This window comes from Saimiri boliviensis, chromosome 17 (assembly GCF_048565385.1).
Source record: "Saimiri boliviensis isolate mSaiBol1 chromosome 17, mSaiBol1.pri, whole genome shotgun sequence".
Taxonomy (NCBI): Eukaryota; Metazoa; Chordata; class Mammalia; order Primates; family Cebidae; genus Saimiri; species Saimiri boliviensis.
The window spans coordinates 54,484,930-54,507,870 of NC_133465.1; the positions used below are offsets into that span (position 1 = coordinate 54,484,930).

The 22,941-nt window shown below is 45.0% G+C and overlaps 1 protein-coding gene across 1 annotated transcript in view; it reads right to left on the reverse strand.

Annotated features, from left to right (window-relative positions):
• Positions 1 to 17,215, reverse strand: part of ERN1 (endoplasmic reticulum to nucleus signaling 1) — a 102,071-nt gene extending 84,856 nt beyond the window's left edge. The window contains exon 1 of the mRNA XM_039476589.2: positions 17,009 to 17,215. Coding sequence (XP_039332523.1) covers positions 17,009 to 17,071 — 63 coding nt within the window. The 5' untranslated portion in view covers positions 17,072 to 17,215. The remainder of the gene's footprint in view (positions 1 to 17,008) is intronic.
• Between the last annotated feature and the right edge of the window lie 5,726 nt (positions 17,216 to 22,941).

The window sequence follows — 22,941 nt, forward strand, 5'->3', positions numbered from 1 at the left end:
TTTCTGAGACCCCTCGTTTGAGGCCTTTCTCTGGCCAGCAATCACACATGAAATCAGAAAGCTCCCTCAGAAGGGCTGAGGAGTTAAACCTGCAGCCTCCTGTCTTTTTAATCTTCCAGGCGCCCCATCTCCACAGTAGCTGCAGTCAGGTACAGTGCCAGGGCTATTTTCATGACAAGAGGCAGAAATCGTGGGGGTACTAAGCTTACAGGACAAGGTAAGTCATTGGCTCATGGTCTCACATTACTCAAGCAGCTTGGCAAGGACTTCAGGATTTGCCAATCTCTTCCAGGCACTCCCTGCCTCATACTTCTTCCTGTTGGCTGACTCTTCTATTTTAACTCCTATGTGCTAGTTCACTTACTCCAACCCCGTCCCTAGGCTGCACTCTCATCCTACATATATACAGAAAGAAGGGTCCTATTACACACAAGGCAATGCTGCCCCAAGGCCTATAAAACTCCTGTCTTCAAGGAGTTTACCGTCTAGCAGAGGAACCATGTAATTCAGGGAAAAGACGGCAAGCTCCATTCCCTTGCTTCCCGAAAGCTGACTTGGCGGCCTCCCCAGGTCCTGCCCAGAGCAGTTCCAAGATTCTGAGCCCATACACCCTGCTCGGCTGTCTTCTCACTTCTTGGCCTAGCCTGTATCTATACAGCCCTAAAACCTGTTATTTTATCCTCTCAAAACTCCAATTAAAAAAAAAAAAAAATTCCTCAGGTCTCCTCATGAGTCTGGAACATATAGATGCTTTTGGGGTGAATGAAGCTGACAGAAGATGAGGTGTGCACAGAGATGCATGTTCTGGTTTGAGCTCTGGGCAAGTCATTAGATTTCTCCAGGCATGGATTTCCAATTCTATAAAGTGAGAAGCCTGAGTTGGACGGTGGCTGCAGCTCTGAAGCATGCCGACTGATGACTTACCAGACCCTCATCTCTACTCAGGCTTTGCTGTAGCTTCTTTTAGCCCCAACTAATCAAAACATGCCCAAAATCCACATAAGAATTTGAGAGAGTTTAGAAGTCCTGATGCCTTTGAACATAGTCATTTCCAATCCTAGTCTTGAGACATCTAAGTGTCTCTACTTATCTCAAAATATTGCAACATTAGAAATTAGTAATAATCTAACTCACTTTAATGTTCAGGGTCAGGAAAAGAAACACCACGAATATCAACTAATGTTATATGGGACCAGGTAGCTGACACCCAGGCACACATACCTACTACAGACTCTAAAACCAACCATCTCCTAAACTGAAAGGGCGATGCCTTTTCTTCTCTCAACCACAAATCAGATAAGTGACTGAATTTTTACCAGGCACTGAAAGCCCCAGAGATTTCCAAGCACTGAACCATCAAGATCAAGATGACTTAGGGTCAGTTTTACAAGCAACTGTGGCTTGGTTCCCAGTTAGTCGAACACCAAAACTACAGATAAACTTGTTCTTAATCTCTACATGTAAAGGAACCCATTTTCTTCTTTGTAAAACCAGCTCATGGCAAGTGGAAAATGAACTCTATCAGAATTCTAGGATAAGGTCACTGGATTGCTCATAATGAGGTAGTACCTTTAAAGGTCAGAGATTCCCCAAATTTGTTCTTACAACTTTCTTTTCTTTTTTTTCTTTTTGGGAAAAAAGAAAGAAAAAAAGAAAAACAGAGAGAAAGAAAGAAAAGAATGAAAGAGAGAAAGAAAGAGGAAGAGAAAGAGGGAGAGAGAACGGGCTAGAATGCAGTCTAAAAATGGGTATTATTGTTCTTACAACTTTCTTACAGCATTTGAATTAATCTGGAGATGTTACAAATACTTCAAAAACAAATTAATCTTATCGAATGTAAAAAAAAAAATACACAAACACCCCCACACATACTCATTTGTGTATCTGAGAGCAGAACCATCACAAAAATTAAAGAATGACCGGTTCTGACCCCTCTGTGGGGGCTTTATGAGGTTTCTCTGACAGGATTTAATGTCTTATCATGTTATCCTTAAATCAACAATGTGGCCAGGCATGGTAGCTCATGCCTGTAATCCCAGCACTTTCGGAGGCCAAAGTGGGAGGATCACTGGAGGCCAGGAGTTTGAGACCCACCTGGGCAACAAGGCAAAACCCTGTCTCTATTAAAAATATAAAAATTAGCTGGGCATGTTGGCACATGGCTCTAATCCCAGATACTCAGGAGGCTGAAGCACGAAAATCTCCTGACCCGGGAGGCAGAAGTGACAGAACGAGTCCCTATCTCAAAACAAAGAAAAAGAAAGTAAAGAAAAATCAACAATATTCACACTTAGTCCCTCATATTTGCTCAGGATTTTCAAACATACCTGAGGACTGTCAACACTAGTCCTCCAGAAAACAGACAACAAACAAACGGGAAGCTGGGCACGGTGGCTCACGCCTGTAATCCCAATACTTCGGGAGACTGAGGGCAGATCACCTGAGGTCGGGAGTTCAAGACCAGCCTGACCACCATGGAGAAACCTGTCCATACTAAAAATGCAAAATCAGCCAGGTGTGGTGGTGCATGGCTGTAATCCCAGCTACTTGGGAGGTTGAGGCAGCAGAATCAATTGAAGAGAAGGCAGAGATTTCAGTGAGCCAAGATCATGTCATTGCACTCCAGCCTGGGCAACAACAGCAAAACTTTGTCTCAAAAAAAAAAAGAGAAAGAAACAAACGGGAGTGGCTGGGCGCGGTGGCTCAAGCCTGTAATCCCAGCACTTTGGGAGGCCGAGGCGGGTGGATCACAAGGTCGAGAGATCGAGACCAACCTGGTCAACATGGTGAAACCCCGTCTCTACTAAAAATACAAAAAATTAGCTGGGCATGGTGGCGCGTGCCTATAATCCCAGCTACTCAGGAGGCTGAGGCAGGAGAATTGCCTGAACCCAGGAGGCGGAGGTTGCAGTGAGCCGAGATCGTGCCATTGCACTCCAGCCTGGGTAACAAGAGCGAAACTCCGTCTCAAAAAAAAAAAAAAAAAAAGAAACAAACGTGAGTACCAACCTGTACACTAACCCCAACACTGAGGTGGTGCCGTTCAGAGTGCGGGGAGGGATCTAGTCTAGGAGAGTACAGTGGTCAGGGAAGGCCCTACACCCTATACAGGACAAATGACTAATATCCGATGAAACCAGACCATGGCGTGTGGCAACTTATAAGGCCTCCATCTCCCTTGCTCTGCTCTATGTTTCTCCCCTACAGCCCCTGAAGAATTCTACCACCTTGTCACATATTACATAATGTATTTACCATGCTATTGTTCATCCCAACCAACTAGGTAGGAGTTACATGAGGTCAGGGGTCTTTGCTTTGTTCATGTGTCCCAAGCATCTCAAACAGTGCTTGGCATAAAATATGTACTCAAAAAGGTGGTAAATAAATGAACAGATAAACAGACGAAATTCACTACATTCAAGAGCTAGGAAGCTGGGAGGCTCAAAGCAAAACAGCCCTCCCATCTTCTACCCTCCCCAGGTGAAAGTATGAGGCTGCACCAGAAAAAGAGACAGCTAGGGGACTAGTCACTTTCACCTAAATGGTGATCCTAATTTGGGAAGACATTTGGAAACAGGCCCACCAAAGAGATTTTCTAGTTCCATTGTGGGGAACATTCCCGTGTGAGACCCCTAAAAGGCGTGAGTCTCACTATACGGTGAGTTTGATCCCAAACACAGTTTCCTACTGGAGGCAGTCGAGCTATCCGGAAATATAGGAAGAAAGATGAATGATCAGTTTCTAATATCAACCACAATATCGTTTGGGCCTAAAACTATGCGTTGCGGAGTAACCCCCTACCAGCAACCAGTTCCTGCTTTTAACCTTTTTATGACTCTCTCTTTAAGAATAAGTTTTAACCTTTTCTTTACTTACCTGACTGCCTAATGGTTTAACTGTCGATATTTGCAAAGCAAATGCCACCATAAGGGATGGCTTTGATTCCTGACTCAGAGATTCCTGAATGGGGAAGTTGAGTTGAGTTAGGAGTAGACAAAGGAGAATCCGGTTAAGAGATATTCTGATGAGCAAAACCAGAAAACCTTTTCACATCTCAGTTCTAAAACAAGATCAAACCGGAGATACCTGCAGCCAGGAGGAATAATGTCTGGATGCAAACAAGCTTTGTGATCACAGAAAATTCTGTTACTTTTTATAACCACTGATTGCATATCTGACGTCTCTGTTGTATAGGCCATGTAAGGTATACATTTGCATTTCCTCTTGCAACCATTGTGTATTTGACTTCTCTATTGTATAGGCCATGTGAGGTATACATTTACATTCCTCTTACTATGAGGTAAACCAGAGCCAAGAAAGTGTATTTATTCCTGGCCTTTGAAAAATAAAATTTGCTGTTTAGGCACAGCCTATCAGCCCTCCAGACGCCTCGCTTTCTCTCTCTCTGTCTTTATTATTTTCTCAGGCGCACTCCCTCTTCCAGGTATTGGGACCCTCTTGCAGGTCGAGAGACCCCCGGGCAGACGTGCCTACCCGTCCGGACGGTCCACGACATTCCATTGCTTTGTTTTCCAGATGAGGAAGCAGAGGGGGAAATAACTCATTTGCCCAAAGTCACACAGCTAGCTAGTACAGAACCTCCTGACTCTCACTTGCTGAAAGAATATATACAATTTCATCACATGGGGCAAAAACACATATAGAAACAAGATACTGAGCCTATAATTACATTGTAAGACAGTTAAAATGATAAACTATGCCCATCTGCTCAAGGAGTGCAGAACTGGTCTGCCACTTGGGATTTCCTTTAAGCATTAAGGTAAATCAGCAAACAGCCCTGGTGCTGGAGTCTACACAGCTCTTTCAGGCCAGGTGCCAAGCCCCCTCCACTCTGAGGTTGTCTTCAAAGAGTGGGCTCCCAATTCTACTGACATTTGTCAACCTGGTTCCAGCAGAGATTTGGATTTGGTCCAGCCCACTCAATGTGATGCTTCGAAGCGAGCATCCTCTTGTTTCTAAACCAGCTATTAAAGATCCTCCAAATAACAACTGAGATGGATCCAAGGGCTGGGACAACTGACTGGTCCTCTCCTGTGTTCCACAGTTGGGTTTGTCAACTGGCACCTTCGAGGGAACTCTGCCCGACTCAGGCAATTAGGCTAATAACCAGCTCTCACATGAAAAGGGGAAGGGAGTGTCACAGCCTGCACCCTCCCACCATTTGTTTCAAAAACATACGTTCCCACCCTGATAGGAAAGTTCCTGTTTGCTCACAAGCTGCTTCTTGTGCTTTAACTAACTCATTCCTTCTACAAAGCCCTTCTCCTCACTCCTACTGGCTACTTCACTCTTGTTATAGAAAGCTCTTTTAAAACCATGAAGATGATTTTACCCACCAGGATACTGTGAAGGAACCTCAAAAACAGTATTGTTTTGATTTCTTAAGCCTCTTAATATATGGAAAAGGCAATAAACAAATAAGCATAAGTTGGGTATCTTTAAAGAAACATTTAAACATCTTACAATTTAGTAACTAAATGTTTTAATATAAGGCCCGTTAGTTAAAGCTGATAAAAGCAATTTCAATGGTTTGTACTCGAAGAAAAAAAAACCCATTAGTCTTGAATTACCTGCTCTCTAGAAGTTGAATGATATAGTATAGCAGAGAAAACATAATACTGGGTTCTTTATTTCTAGTTCTAACTCTAACTAGCAGACTCTATCAACCCCATCCTCTCTGTAAAATGAGCCAAATTTGGTCTCTAGTCTGGTCCCGTGTTCTGTTACTGGGCATGTGGAGATGCATTTGTTCTTTTCAGGATTCAGGTACAAAAATTACTTGAAGGCCTCATCCTGGTTGCACATCAGAGTCACTTGGGCCTTAAAACATTATTTGTGGCCGGGCGCGGTGGCTCAAGCCTGTAATCCCAGCACTTTGGGAGGCCGAGGCGGGTGGATCACGAGGTCGAGAGATCGAGACCATCCTGGTCAACATGGTGAAACCCCGTCTCTACTAAAAGTGCAAAAAATTAGCTGGGCATGGTGGCACGTGCCTGTAATCCCAGCTACTCAGGAGGCTGAGGCAGGAGAATTGCCTGAACCCAGGAGGCGGAGGTTGCGGTGAGCCGAGATCGCGCCATTGCACTCCAGCCTGGGTAACAAGGGCGAAACTCCGTCTCAAAAAAAAAAAAAAAAAATACAAAAAATTAGCTGGGTATGGTGGCACGTGCCTGTAATCTCAGCTACTCAGGAGGCTGAGGCAGGAGAATTGCCTGAACCCAGGAGGCAGAGGTTGCGGTGAGCCGAGATCGCGCCATTGCACTCCAGCCTGGGTAACAAGAGCGAAACTCCGTCTCAAAAAAAAAAAAAAAAAAAAAACATTATTTGTTTGGGGGGTTTGATAGAGATGGGGTCTCTTATTGTTGCCCAGTCTGGTCTCAAACTCCTGACTTCAAGTGATCCTCCTGTCTTGGCCTCCCAAAGTGCTGGATTACAGGTGTGAGCCACTGCAACTGGCCTTCAACTTTTTTTTTGTTTTGTTTTTCTGAGATGGAGTCTCACTCTGTCACCAGGCTGGAGTACAGCAGCACGATCTCAACCTACTGTAACCTCCACCTCCCAGGTTCTAGCCATTATCCTGACTTAGCCTGAGTAGCTGGGATTACAGGCATGCGCCACCATGCCCGGCTAATTTTTATATTTTTAGTAAAGACAGAGTTTCACTATGTTGGCCAGGATGGTCTCAATCTCTTGACCTTGTGATCCACCCACCTTGGCCTCCCAAAGTGTTGGGATTACAGGTGTGAGCTACTGCGTCCAGCGGCCTTAAATTTTTTTTTTTTTTTTTTAAAAGAAAAGATGCTGGCCCCCACTCCCAGAGATTCCAATTTCATTCACCTTGGATGGGGCCTCAGCACAGGGTTTTTAAAAAGCTCCCCAGGTGACTGAGTCATGGCCAGGAAGCACTGCCTCAAATAACACATTCCTAGCCACAGCTGTGGCCCCCTTTACAGGTGTTTCTGTTACTCCTAGTGGCTCCTCAGGAGTCATGGGCCATTTGCTTTGAGAGAAGAGAGATCTGATTTACCTTGGTCAACAAACTCCTCTGACTCAACTGGAGATGTCAGGTTCTAGGGACATGACAGCACTGTTTGTTCAGTGAATGTACAGAAAAATTCAGTTTCCATGACAGACACTCCTGCAACCCAGACAAACAATTATTTCCTCATCTGAAATAGAGGGGGGAAATAATCCACTGGAGAATAGGATGGTTTTGAATTATAATTATAAATTAGTCTACTAACAAAGGAAGTCACGCTTAATACATGAGAGGACAACTCTGGGCCAAGGTTCATTTTTTTTAACAGTTGAAACATCATGCTCAGTGAAAAATGAAACTGACATGGAATAATCACAAACCATTTATCTCACGGGGTTTGGCAATGGAAAAATTAATCTTATTGCTGATAAGAGGAGCCCACCAAAAGGATACCACACACTATGGGTCACACGCACCCAAGCATATATCCCGAAAGCTCCTCTAATTCTGTAGAAAGACACGCAACTGGTGTGATCCCATTAAAGAGATACAAAATACAGCTGAAGCAACCTCCCACCACCCCCCCATCCACAACCCACTTCCTTGATGATAAAACAGCCCCTCATTGTATTGATCTTAATGAGTCACAAAGAGGACTTCAATAAATATCTGCTGAGTGCCCACTACAGTGGGTATAACCAGCATGCCACGTTAATGCTACAGAGGACACAACAATCAGCAAGCCAGGGTCGCTGCCTTCTAGGATGAACCAGCCAGGGAAGTAAGACACACTCCCAGGGGCATCTTCCTGGCCCCCTCACTCCTTCCTTCCCTCTTTAGTCTCTTCTGAGAGCTACCTAAGCTAACTTGGATCCCTCCACTGTGGTTTGAGAGCCAGAGTCACAGCCACTCTCTCTCTCATCACAGATCTGCTCCCTGGTGCCAGAACTGCTTAGCAGGTGGGAACTCTGCAAAGGCAAACACTCAGAACCAACATGGTAATGAGAATTCTATCTTTTCAGGATTTCTTGGTGAAGGCTGTGACTGAGCTAGTGAAGAGTGGCTTTGGTTAAAGGCCTCTAAGGAAAGAACTTTCAGTTTTGTTCTTTCAGACATATGACTAGGTGAGATGTTACTGAAAACATGCACCTGCTTGGATATTATTAGATCTCAAGCAAAGAAATGAGCTAAAACTGTGTATTAGGCTTAGCATGGTTTTTGGTTTTTTGTTTGTTTTTTTGTTTTTTGAAATGGAGTCTCACTGTGTTGCCTGGGGTTGGAGTGCAATTGCATGATCTCGGCTCACTGCAACCTCCGCCTCCCAGATTCAAGCGATTCTTTTGCTTCAGCCTCAGGAGTAGCTGGGATTACGGGCACCCAGCACCATGCCCGGCTTATTTTTGTATCTTTGTAGAGATGGGGTTTCACCATGTTGGCCACACTGGTCTTGAACTCCTGACCTTGTGATCCTCCCATCTTGGCCTCCCAAAGTGCCAGGATTACAGGCGTGAGCCACCGTGCCCAGCCTAGCAGGCTCTTAATCCCTACTCTCTCCATGATTGCTGGATTTGACTCTATAGTCGAAAACGGTCAATCTTCCTGATGAAGACTCTTAGGTGAGGGCAGCATTCCCATCTCAAAATGGCTGGTCGCACAACTGCAACAAATGGTAGGAGGCCGTGATTCTTGATAGAGAAAAAAGAGCATTACCTGGGTATTTTCCTGTAGCTTACAAGAAAGCCTCCTGGCCTAGACCCGATCCTTCTCTCATGGCTACATAGCTTGGGCAGCTCCTCAGGGTATGACTGAAGGTAACCAGACTGGTTTATCCTAACCTATGCATCAGAACATAAGCACTGCAGGAGTTGCTCTTCAAAGGGAGGGAGGAGGATCGAGTTTAAGGTTTGGTTCTGCCACTCACACATGACCTTGGACACCAGCCCTTGCTGGGCTTGGCTTTTCCCATCTGTCTGCTCTGGAAGACAGAGCAGGGTAGTAATTTTCTTCAACGTTGGAGAGGAGGCTAATGCCTGAGAGAGGGTGCCCCAAACACCACCCTCCTAGGTTCTGATATGTTTATATTGCCACTGAGGGATGTGCATCATATTTCTTATGTGCAGCTGAAGGGGGAAAAATTTCGACTCATTTGACTACATGGCCAAGAACCCTCAAGCAGTCTAAGGCACAATGATTCCAGTTATCTTGGGAGGCTACACATCTATTCAGACATGCTTCTATAGCTCAAAATACTTCTGTAATTCTTTGGAAATTCCCTTCGAAGGATATACTTTTGAATCCCCTAAATGGTAAAAATCCTGCTCACTGTAGGATGGATTTCATTTTAATAAACAGCTGAAAATCAAATCCAAGTGTCCTCAATAAATTGTGTGATCAAATTGAGTAATAACAATTTTGATCAAAAGTGTCATGTGAATCATGTAAAAGTCCTATTAAGCAAAGACTGGAAGGAATTGGGGACTGCTTTAACTTGTTCAAGGATAATTGGCTTAAGAGTAAATATTTGGTTTTTTTTTTGTTGTTTTTTTTTTTGAGACGGAGTTTCGATTGTTACCCAGGCTGGAGTGCAAGGGCGCCATCTTGGCTCACCGCAACCTCTACCTCCTGGGTTCAGGCAATTCTCCTGCCTCAGCCTCCTGAGTAGCTGGGATTACAGGCACGTGCCACCATGCCCAGCTAATTTTTTTTTTGATTTTTTAGTAGAGACGGGGTTTCACCATGTTGACCAGGATGGTCTTGATCTCTTGACCTCGTGATCCACCCGCCTCGGCCTCCCAAAGTGCTGGGATTACAGGCTTGAGCCACCGCGCCCGGCGTTTTTGTGTTTTTTAAAAGATTCAATATTGCTTAGAGGCTAGGGGAGAGGGCCGTAAAAGACTACATACAATCATCAAATTTCAATTCTAGGAATCTATCCCAAGGAAATAACTAAGCAGTTCAGACTCATTCAAGAGTTTAGCAACAGGAAAGTTAATTATATTGTTTATACTAATGAAAATAAAAACAGCCGGGCATGATGGCACGTGCCTGTAGTCCCAGCTACTCGGGAGGCTGAGGTGGGAGGATCATTTGAGCCCAGAAGTTCTGGGCTGTAGTGTACTATGCCGATTGGGTGTCCACACTAAGTTCAGCATCAGTATGGTGACCTTCCGGGAGCCGGGGACCACCAGGTTGCCTAAGGAGGAATGAACTGGCCCAGGTTGGAAACGGAGCAGGTCAAAACTCCCATGCTGACCAGTAGTGGGATCACACCTGTGAATAGACACTGCACTCCAGCCCAAGCAACATAGCGAGACCCTGTCTCTTAAAAAAGAAAGAAAAGAAAAGAAAAACGTATCTGTGTAGTGAAAAAAAAACTTAAAAAAATAAAAATAAAAACAGCCTCCATATCTAAATACTTGAGTGGTCAAATTATGGCACATCCACTCCATTCAGAGGAATACTATGCAGCCAATAAGAATAATGTTGCAGAATAAGTTTATTGACATAGATCTCTATGTTCCAATGTAGGGAAGAAAAATATTGTCTTTACACATATGCACACATAAAAAGCATCTGGAAGAATATATGTCAAGATATCAGTAGATTGGTCATTAGAGAAATGCAAATCAAAAGTATAATGAGTTACCACATCCACCAGGATGGCTAAAGTTAAAAAGATAAATAATAACAAGTATTGGTGAAGGTATAGAGACACTATAACCCTCCGACATTGCAGGTAGAAATATAAAATAGTGCAGCTGCCTTGAAAAACAGGCAGTTCCTTGAAAGGTTAAACAAAGAGTTACCATATAACCGAGAAATCTCATTTCTAGATATATGCTCAAGAAGAGTGAAAATAAATGTCGATTCAAAAATTTGTATACAAACGTTCATAGTAGAATTATTAATAGCCCCAAAGCAGAAACAATCCATATGTCCCTCGAAAGATGGATGATACGGTTTGGCTCTGTGTCCCCACCCAAATCTCATCTTGTAGCTCCCATAATTCCCATGTGTTGTGGGAGGTACACAGTGGGAGATAACTGAAACATGGGGGTGGGTCTTTCCTGTGCTGTTCTTGTGATAGTGAATAAGTCTCATGAGATCTGATGGTTTTAAAAATGGGAGGCTCCCTGTACAGGCTCTCTTTGCCTACTGCTATCCATGTAAGTAGGATGTGACTTGCTCCTCCTTGCCTGCTGTCATGATTGTGAGGCTTCCCGGCCATGTGGAACTTTAAGTCCATTAAACCTATTCCTTTTGTAAATTGGCCAGTCTTGGGTATGTCTTTATCAGCAGTGTGAAAATGGACTAATCAATGGATAAATAGAATGTGATATATTCATTCTATTTATCCATTGATTATTCAGCAAGAAAATGGAGCAAAGTACTGACACATGCTGTTATACAACATGGATGAACCTTGAGAACATCATGTGAAGCTAAAGAAGCCAGTTACAAAAGACCACATGACATATGATTCCATGTATATAAGATGTCCAGAATAGGTAGATTTATAGAGACAGAAAGTAGATTTGTGGTTGCCAAGGTCTAGGAAGTTTGGGGTGAAATGATGAGTAACAGCTAATAGGTATGAAGTTTCTTTCTGGGATGATGAAAGTGTTCTAAAATGGACTGTGGTGATGACTGCAGAATTCTGTGACTATACTAAAACCTACTGAATTGTACACTTTAAATGGGTGACTTGTGATGCCAGTTGAAATATATCTCAATAAAATTGTTTAAAATGTTCATAGAGGTAATGTTTGGAAAATAAGATAATAGAAGGCTTGTTTTTTGTTTTTTTTAATTTAAGCTTATCTATCCTTTCTAGCTTTTCTACAATGAATATGATTACTTTGAGGTAATCCCTCAAAAAAATATCTGTCATCATACAGAAAGCATTAAACACACAAATTAATTGAAAAAATGGAAATATGCCTTTCCTTATAATCCCAATGGCCCCAGCAAGATGACTGGCAGGCAAAGCACAGCTTATTGCCACATCAACCCTGATCTGTTGGGCACAGAAGATCAATGTTTTCTGGTTTCTTGTGGTTTTTTTGAGATGGAGCCTCATTTTGTTGCCCAGGTTGCAGTGCAGTGGTGTGATCTTGGCTCACTGCAACCTCTACCTCCCAGGTTCAAGTGATTCTCCTGCCTCAGCCTCCTGAGTAGAGGGGATTACAGGCACATGCCACTGTATGGCTAATTTTTGTATTTTTAGTAGAGATGGAGCTTTGCCATGTTAGCCAGGCTGGTCTCAAGTACCTGACCTCAAGTGATCTGCCCACCTTGGCCTCCTAAAGTGCTGGGATTACAGGTGTAAGCCACTGCGCCTGGCCAAGAATTTCAATGTTTTTTGCATGGACGATGGTTTACTAAGGTGCTACTAAAGCAACAAATGTAATGGTGTACTCAGAACATTTCCTATTGGGTTATAGGAGACATTCTGCAGGGAAAAAAGTGAAAAAGAAATAGAGAACATTGTATTTTTATACTGTTGTATTTGCTGTATGTTTTTACATGAGCAAGGATCGTAAGATAATCAGAAGTGACATCGAGACTGTCTAAAATAAGTTGTGTTGCTCTAACACAGGGAAGTTTGAAACCAAACATGGGATACAGGTAAAGATAGGAGAAAAGAAAAAACAGTTTCTGGGAAATATTTCCAACCAGTATGTTTACAATCCACAAACTATGATTCACCAGTCCTATTTTGTAAGCCAGCATCACACTCTAATCATATTCCTAGGTTACAAGCCCAGAGTTATTTGTGCATAATAAAAACTGAATCCATTAAGATGATACATTAGGCTTTTCTTCCCCATACACCTCTTTTGGGAGAACACTTGATTATAAAACCTACACAATATTGAACCTACATATTACTTTGGATCCCAAAACCAAAGAGGTTTCCTATGAAAGTGAAACAGTTATCCAAGGATTCTTTCAACTGAAAAATGGAATCCAAATCTGGGGCAGGCAAATAATGAAACGCTCAGACCCATACAAGTGGTACTATTCCATCCAGACACGAAGAAAATTTTAAGTAGCTCACTGGATTTATGTTCAGAAATATGGTCTATTGTTGAACTCTCTCTCAAATAACTCTCTGATACATTTTATCCTGTGCTCTAAGAAGCTACATTACTGCAGAAGGCTGAGTAGGCAGGCAAGTTAATGAAACAATACACATGTGCACAACTACAGTTTAATTTCATGATCGGCAGCCCTGATAACAGACTCAATGAAACATTCTACTTATGGCCTCAGTATAAACAGCTTGACATCGCCTAGTAGGATAATTAACGCAGGTGATCACCGTCAGAATAAATGATAAGCAAAGACATTTCTAGTTAAGACTCATCTATCAAATTACAGTGTTCTGTACACCTATGATCCTCAGTTCTCTGACTTTTTAAAAACCTCCCCCTAAAACCAAAATACTGGCTAAATGAAAGAAATCTGATATATTATAGCTTAAAAAAAAAAAAAGGTACTTTGCCTCACATTGTACTGATTTCTTTGATAATTGAGAGATGTGACACCTAAACACCCTAAAATGAGGACTGCTGACAGTGATGATGTAACATTAACCAACTCTCTGAGCAAGATAGAAGTCTAGGAAGAAAGGAGAAAACTCAGGGACTAAATAAGCACATTCTGGATTAACAAAAGACAGCCTCAAGTGCTCAATAATACAAATGTTACTGCGTTTTGGATCTGGTAGCCTAAAGTCTCAACTCACAATGAGTCAATGTCTGGTTCCATAAGACAAACACTGAAAGAAAATCACAGTATTGCCTCCCATGCAATAGTTACTCCAGCAATCAAAAAGAAATATCATCAAAAACTATTTCTTGCAGAAGCATAGTATAACATTCAAAACATGACGACTTAGAGTAAAAAGCATCTTTGGAGGGTAAAGAGAATTTATTATCTGTTATACGCATGCGAAGGAGGTGCCTTCTTTCACAGGTTAGCTGTCCCCATTTCACCTATCAGGAAGGAGTCTCTAAGAAGTAAAATAACAGCTGGGTACAGTGGCTCACCCCTATGATCCCAGTACTTTGGGAGGCTGACATGGGGTATTACCTGAGGTCAGGAGTTTGATACCAGCCTGGCCAATATGGTGAAACCCATCTCTAGTAAAAATACAAAAATTAGGACGGGCACAGTGACTCACACCTGTAATCCCAGCACTTTGGGAGGCTGAGGTGGGCAGATCACCTGAGGTCGGGGGTTCAAGACCAGCCTGATCAATGTGGAAAAACCCCGTCTCTAAAAAATAAATAAATACAATTAATTTAAAATAAAAATACAAAAATTAGCCAGGTGTGGTGGCGGGCGCCCATCATCCCAGCTACTCAAGAGGCCGAGGCAGGAGAATCACTTGACCCCAGGAGGTAGAGGTTGCAGTGGGAGCCAAGACTGCACCATTGCACTCCGGCCTGGCAGAGCGAAGAAACTCCATCTCAAAAAAAAAAAAAAAAGTAAAATAACATGCCTAAGGCACAGCTAGCAAGTGACCAGTTAGAACTCAGATAAAAATCTTTGTCTGATTTTATACCCATTGCATTCTGCACAACATCACTGTTGCCTGGTTTAACTGCAAACTTTGCAATGAATTTCATTTACAATTTTAAAATAATAATTCTTACTATATTTGGGGGTGAAAATTCTTAGGAGAAAATTCTAGGAGTGAAATTCTGACCTTTCTTTCTTTTTTCTCTTTTCTTTTTCTTTTTTTTTTTTTTTTTTTTTGAGACGGAGTTTCGCTCTTGTTACCCAGGCTGGAGTGCAATGGCGCGATCTCGGCTCACCGCAACCTCCGCCTCCTGGGTTCAGGCAATTCTCCTGCCTCAGCCTCCTGAGTAGCTGGGATTACAGGCACGCGCCACCACGCCCAGCTAATTTTTTGTATTTTTAGTAGAGACGGGGTTTCACCATGTTGACCAGGATGGTCTCGATCTCTTGACCTCGTGATCCACCCGCCTCGGCCTCCCAAAGTGCTGGGATTACAGGCTTGAGCCACCGCGCCCGGCTTCTTTTTTTTTTTTTTTTGAGATGGAGTCTCGCTCACTCTGTCACCCAGGCTGGAGTTCAGAAGCTCCATCTCTGCTTACTGCAACCTTCACCTCCCAGGTTCAGGTGATTCTCCTGCCTCAGCCTCCCCAGTAGGTGGGATTACAGGCCTACGCTAACAAGTCCGGCTACTGGTGTTTTTTTTCTTCTTTTTTTGTATTTTTAGTAGAAACCAGGTTTCACCACTTTGGCCAGGCTGGTGTCGAACTCCTGACCTCAAGTGATCCACCCGCCTCAGACTCCCAAAGTGCTAGGATTACAGTCGTGAGCCACAGTACCTGGCCTGACCTTTCACCTAAATAGTAGTTACACTAAACCATAACCTTTTGATAAGGGTCTAGACTATTTCACCCTGAACTCTGAGAAGTTTGGATTTCTAAATACAAATTGGAAATGTTTACACGAACTGAAACTATATAGTTTCAACTAAAGCTAAACCATTGTTTTTGGCTGTTTAGCCTAAGTTATTCAATAATCAAACACTAGAATCCAGTGAAAAAGTAGCAAAAGGAAATATGTGGCAAAGGAAACACCTATCCCTGGATGATATGAAATGATCGAATTCCATGTCAAACATTTGGTCTTTCTGCTTATGCCCTCACTTATGAACAGATGCCAGGCAGTAGTTAACCAATCCAAGGTGAGATGCTCAAGTTCAAAACCTGACCCAAGTGGTAAAAGTGGGGTCCTTATTTGAAAGAAAAACTTAACTTCCACAAGTTCTATTACAAATCAAGTGTCTACAAATGTTCCTTTATTAAAAATAAAAACAACTGAATTTGAAAAAGGCGACCTCATTTATTTACTTCGTCTGTTTCCAAATTCTTGTTACTCCAAGAGTACAGACGGTTATTTACCTAAAATCCAAAACCTCCAAAGTGTTCACGCGGTGGCTGGCACGCAGGCACACACATGTCAATGCTCTACTGGGACACCTGGTACATGATATCCCTATTAAAAAGTACACAGTTCCTTTAAAAAGGTCATTAAACAGAACACGGACAAGTTTGCCATGCCCACATCCTGAACAATACATTTTGTAAAAACACTCGCTAATTTAGGTTCTTCCAACCAGAAGGGAAAAAAAAAGCCAAGACTCCCACAAAATGTCCTCCTCAAATACACAGCTGAGTGAAGGTCATAGTTAAATGAGCATAAACCAGGCCCTATCATTCATCTCCTCCAGAAAGAGATGAAAAGACATTTCTGACGGCCCCAGGTGCTCTCCCACGAGGAGAGAGTCTTTCATTTGAGACTGAAGCGGCCTCACCTCGAACCCATGCGTGATCTTGCAACAGTGCAATTCCCACGGCTCCACTTGATCAAGGAAGTCTCGGTGCACAGAGAAAAGCCTGCAGCCTCCCAATACCAAGAAACCAGCAGGGCAAGTGGCAGAAGCCAGCCCTCGGGTGAGAGTCCTTACCCCCTGTTGCATACGTTCCCCAAAGTTTTCGAATTTTTAAAAAGTTCCAACAAGGATTCCCAGCGCAGGACAGACCCCTCCCTGGATCCCAGCGCCCTAACCGCTCCTCCCGCAGCCCCCGCCAGGCAGCGCCGGCGCCCACCCTCGAGGAGGAGGGTCCCCCGCAGGTGGGCGGCCTCCCCAGGCCGGGGACTTCCGGGAGCCCCAGGTGTCGTCCAGGGCGACACAAAGTTGAGCCCGAGCCCGCGGGGTCCCGGGGGCCGTTGCCCATGACAGCCGCGCTGGCCCGGGAGGGTCCTCGGGCGGCGGACGCCTCGGTGGGGCCGCGACTCCAGTCGGGGAAGCTCTCCCGGCCCGGCGCCTCCTCCCACGCCCGGCCCGAGCCACCCCCGGCGGGGCACACGGGGCCTCTGGCCACTGCCGCGTTCCCGGCTCGGACTCCAGCCCCGGCGGCCGGCGCGACGCTGCCCTCCACCCCACGCTCCCCGGTCACTCACCCCGAGGCCGGGCAGCAGCAGTGTCAGCAGCAGCAGCAGCAGCCACCGCCGCCGGACCGGCATGGCGGGGACTCGGCCCTGGCTCCCGGGGCGGTACGGACGGAGAACGGGGCGGGGGCGCCGCGACGACAGCGCGGCGGTGACCGAGCCTCAGCGGACGCAGAGCTGACTAGGCGGCGGCGGCACCCCCATTCCCGGCCCTATAAGCGCCGGGTGCCACCGCTTCTTCCGGTCGGGGCGGGATTAGGGGCGGGAGAGAGGCGGGGCCAATATAGGGGGCGTGTCCGGAGCTGAGAGGAGGGCGTGTCCGGGGCGGGGATGTGGGAGGGACTGCTTCGGGACCGGGTCGAAGGCGGCGCTGCCATCTGGCTGGCTTCGCTCCTGAAGGCCGCAGCGGCTGTAAAGGTCCAGGCCTTGGCGTCCAGCGTCTGAGTGACTGGGTGATAGAGGCACGAAGCTTGTATGTGGCCGGGAGAGACCCGCAATGCCCCCACCAGGCGGTCCCATTAACCCCACCGAGGGACCTGCGGGGTCAGACTTCATTGGTGAAAAGGGCAGGATGCGGGCGGTCCCGGGTGCCCAGAAGCCCCCTTTTCGTCTTTCCGCCGTGGTGGAATCATCCGCGAGGTTTACTGAGGTGACCTTCGGGGCGAGGGTTTCAGCAGCTGCCGGGGACTTGCAGCCAACACGGCGCAGCTGCCCCGCGTGACCGTCTCAGGGTTCACAGCCCTAGGGTCCTCCAGCTGTGCCTTGTCTCCTCCAGGGCCCCTTTCTTCCTTTTCTTTGCCCTCAGGAATTCCCCTCAAGTCATGTCCAACAGTTCCCTTTGGAATGAACTACAGCCAAGTCACTCACCAAAAATTATAAGGAGGCAATCATTTCGGCCACTGTGTCACATGTGTTGACGTGACACGCGTGGATGTGAAGCTGGAGATAGCCTGGGTCACAACTCGTTGTGGGGAGTGTGTGGGTTGAGGCCTCCTGCAGGGTCTGTGTGAGGGTGTAGACTACTAATTAAAGAGCTCTGCAGCTGTTTGGTCACTGGCAGTGGCCTCCACTAAGAGGAACATGGAGAGGGAGCACATGTCTTTTGCAAGGAAAGAGAGTGAATTGAGATTTGGAGCCCAAGGAAAGGTATCGACCTTATCCTAGGAGAAAAAGAAAACAGGGATACGAAATTCTCTAATTTTTCCTGACTTACTCATTTTAGAGCCTAAGATTTGTGATAATTTGAAAGAGAAGAATAAGCAACTCTAGACAAAACAACAAAGTAGTAGTGGGGGACTGGCCGAATGTCCAGTCCGTGTGCATTCTGGTCCATCCTAGCCAACTAAAACAGACAAAAATGAGAGTAAGCCCAAATCCTGCAAATAGAGCTCCCCACTCCTAACGCCCTAAGCCTGGATTGCAATTAAGGGACGAATCCTACAGAATGCTGGAGACCCCAACACACCTCTGTAAGAGTGGGAAGAATCTTGGCAACTGTGAAAACATTAGAGACATTTTGAAAAGTGTTGCCTGCATGGCTAAATGCAAACAGAGGTTTGGGATGGGCAGAGAGATGTATTGAGAGGCCCAGCATTTCTGAGCAGTGTAGCCAGGCGTCCAGGGAGGAGCCTACAACCCTGAAATTTGGAGGAGCTCTTTATTTCTAGACCTTTTATCTTTTCTTCTTGGAGATGAGGTCTCACTGTGTTGCCCAGGCTGCTCTTGAACTCCTGGGCTGAAGAGATCCTCCCCAGTAACTGGGACTACAGGTGTGCCCTATAACACCTGGCTTGGGAGGAGCCCTTTAATGGTTACCTGTCCAGTTTGCCGGCTGTCAACAACATCTGTTAGACCCTGTACACTTGCATTACAAGAAAAGCTTGACTGAAAAATGTCACTTTCACATCACCCCCCCAACCCCCCCAGTGCTTTTTCTCAAACAGAGTAAGTCTAAGAGGGGAAAACTCGCTGTACTGGAACTCTGGCAGCCCTTTTACAATTCAGAATGTCACTGTGACCCTGAAACATCAGCAGATGAAACACAAAGGGGAATGCTGACCTCAATTTGACTCATAAATCAGTTTTAAAGATCCTGGAAAGAAAGAAAGAAAACAATCTGACCCAAGGAGGCTGGCCAGGTAGGTATATTTATCTTACACTCGGTTGGACCAAAGCCCCAGGGCTTAATTGCACTGTTACCTGTTTTCTGGATTTCTTATGCATCAGTTAGGTTATAACCAGTCCGCTTGCTTCATGCACTTCTCCACTTGATTGGCAATCCAGACTGATAAGCACTGGTTTTATTTATGGTGGGATTGCCCATAATCTTGCTCCACAGTGAAGTACTTCTATAGGAAGCTTTTTGCTTATGATAAAGTAAAAGCTGGCAGCACCGATACACACCAACAGAAATGGAATATTTTGTAGGGTGCCTTTGAAGTGGACCTGCCCATATAAAAGACGTAAAAATGGGTAGTATATGACCTTTCTGCAAGTCACATTAAATAACATCCACTGAATAAAGCAAAGTTCATGGTTTTCGAGTAAAGACAAGCCTTCTTTTCCACCAGTGTAAAAAACATATATACATCAGATTCAACAAAGAACTGTACCAGGCCCTGATTATGGGGAGGTGGGAGAAAATCTTATTTTCACTTCTCTTTAAATCACTGGTTCCCGAAGTTGGAGAGGGAAAAAAACAAAACAAAACAGATTTCCAGGCTCATGCCTGTAATCCCAGCACTTTGGGAGGCCAAGGCGGAAGGACTGCCTGAGATCAAGACTGGCTTGGGGAACATAATGATACCCTGTTTCTGTAAAAAAAAAAAAAAAAAAAAATTAGACAGGCATGTTGGTGCACCCTTGTAGTTCCAGTGACTTGGGAAGCTGAGGTGGGAGGATGGCTTGAGCCCAGGAGGTCAAGGCTGCAGTGTGCTATGATCATGCCATGGCGCTTCAGCCTGGAGGACAGAACAAGACTCCGTCTCAAAAAAATAAAAATGAGGCTGGGCGCGGTGGCTCAAGCCTGTAATCCCAGCACTTTGGGAGGCCGAGGCGGGTGGATCACGAGGTCAAGAGATCGAGACCATCCTGGTCAACATGGTGAAACCCCGTCTCTACTAAAAATACAAAAAATTAGCTGGGCGTGGTGGCGCGTGCCTGTAATCCCAGCTACTCAGGAGGCTGAGGCAGGAGAATTGCCTGAACCCAGGAGGCGGAGGTTGCGGTGAGCCGAGATCGCGCCATTGCACTCCAGCCTGGGTAACAAGAGCGAAACTCCGTCTCAAAAAATAAAAATAAAAAATAATAAAAATGAAAAACCTATTTCCAGTAACTTCTTCTACCCCTTTCCCTGACTGATTCACAATGTCCAGGGCAGAGCCAGAGACCTGCGTGTTTTACAGTTCCCACTGTACACTGAAGGCAGTCAAGATCAGGGCACCAGCTCAATCATGTTGTCCAGCCTTAATCCCTGCAGTCACGAATCCGTTTTAGTTTAGCAAATGTTGCCCTCTAGTGGAACAAATTATGTCCCAAAAAAGGAGTTTGCCTGTCTCATTTGTGTTTAAAACCCTTCAAAATATTTAAAAATGCGCCGGGCGCGGTGGCTCAAGCCTGTAATCCCAGCACTTTGGGAGGCCGAGGCGGGTGGATCACGAGGTCAAGAGATCGAGACCATCCTGGTCAACTTGGTGAAACCCCGTCTCTACTAAAAATGCAAAAAAAATTAGCTGGGCATGGTGGCGCGTGCCTGTAATCCCAGCTACTCAGGAGGCCGAGGCAGGAGAATTGCCTGAACCCAGGAGGCGGAGGTTGTGGTGAGCCGAGATCGTGCCATTGCACCCCAGCCTGGGTAACAAGAGTGAAACTCTGTCTCAAAAATATATATATATATTTAAAAATGCTTGTGAGGTTGATTTGCAGATAGCTATTTAGTGAGAAGATAGATACCTTTGAAGGAGGAAACTTGAAAGAAAAATCTAGTGAAACCAGAAAGGTCATGGTTGAGAGCTCCAGTAACATTTCAAAGGAACAGTATCTTTAGCAGAATAAATCAAGTCAGATTTCTTTTTTCAGTGATGTTGTTGCTGCTGCTTCCAGAACTGAACTTACAGAATGTGTGGAGTAGTTCTGGGATAAATATTAATACAACAATACTGGGGCCAGGCACTGTGACTCACACCTGTAATCCCAGCACTTTGGGAGGCTGAGGCAGTGGATATCTTGAGCCTAAGAGTTTGAAACCAGTCTGGGCAACATAGTGACACCTTGACCCTACACAAAAAATAATTAGCCAGGTGCGGTGGTGCACACCTGTAGTCCCAGCTACTCTGCAAGCTGAGTTGGGAAGATCACTTGAGCCTGAGAGGTGGAGGCTGCAAGGAGCTGAGATCACACACTGCACTCCAGCCTGGGCAGCAGAGCGAGACCCTGTCTCAAAACAAACAAACAAACAAAAAACAATGAAGCAAGAGTCTCTGACAGCAAGCTAAATTCTTATCTCCTTCCTGCTCTTATGTTTAAGGGATGTTTTAAAAGCTATTCTCATTGTTGAGCACTTTGGTTATTAGGTAACTAGAACTTTGGCTTTTCCTGTTCTAGGATGACTGGATTTGAAAAGATTGTGACACTCATTCTAAGAACTTCCATTTACCACAGAATCCCATCCACTACACACTTTTTCTTTCTTTCTTTTTTTTTTTTTTAACATTATACTATAAGAAGTAAAAAGTGATTATTTCTGATTATTTTTTTATTGGCCGTTTGCTGTTTGGAAATGTGCAACTACATGCTTTATGACATCATCTTGTCTTATCTTTACTCTAAGACCATGCCCTTTGCCTGACATAGTGGATTTTTTTTTAAGAGACAAGACCCTTCCCCCACTACCCGGCACCCATCACTCACCACCCCACTCCCAGATTCTACCTTGTAGGGTAACTTAGGCTAATCCTGACTTGTTATTTGTTCACTTGTCTCTGAGTGTTGTATTCCACACCCACTTGTGCCAAGTCTATACACTGCCACAGAGAGTATCCAGTGTTCCCAGTTTATAGTACATTAGTATTCTCAAAGGGCCAAGGCAGCACCGAGATGGAAATGGCCATCTCTCAAAGTGCCTCCACTTCCTTGCTGGCTAGCCCTCCTAATCCCCTGAGGTCTGGCTTAATTCCACAGAATTCTCTGGAAACTTCTTTCAAGCAGCTCATAAACATACTTCCTCTTGTAAAATCCCCTTGGACCTGATTCCTGGCTTATTTCTTTTCCCCCCCACCGGACCTCTTTTTGATTCAGATATATTATGGGTTCTTTTCTCTTGAACTTTTCCTCCTTGGACATTACCATTTTCTGGCTTTCCTCCTATGTCTCTGCTTTTTTCTCCCCCTTCCAGATTCTGTTTTTGTTTTTTGTTTTTTGTTTTTTTTTGCAGGGGGTGGAGGTGGGGTTTGAATCAGGGTTTAGGTCTGTTGCCCAGGCTAGAGTGCAGTGGCACCATCTCAACTCACTGCAACCTCTGCCTCCCAGGTTGAAACCCCCAGGAGCATACCATCCTCTCATCTCAGCCTCCAGAGTAGCTGGGATCACAGATACACATCACCACACCTGGCTAATTTTTGTATTTTTTGTAGAGGCCAGGGGAGTGGGTCTCCCTTTGTTGCCCAGGATGGTCTCAAACTTATGAGCAAGCAATCGGCCCACCTCAGCCTCCCAAAGTTGAGATTCGGCCCAGCACAGTGGCTCACACCTATAATCCTAGCACTTTGGGAGGCCAAGGCAGGTGGCTCACCTGAGGTCAGGAGTTCGAGACCAGCCTGGTCAACATGGTGAAACCCTGTCTGTGCTAAAAATACAAAAATTAGTCAGGCATGGTAGCAGACACCTTTAGTCCCAACTACTTGGGAGACTGAGACAGGAGAATCACTTGAACCCCAAGAGGCAGAGGT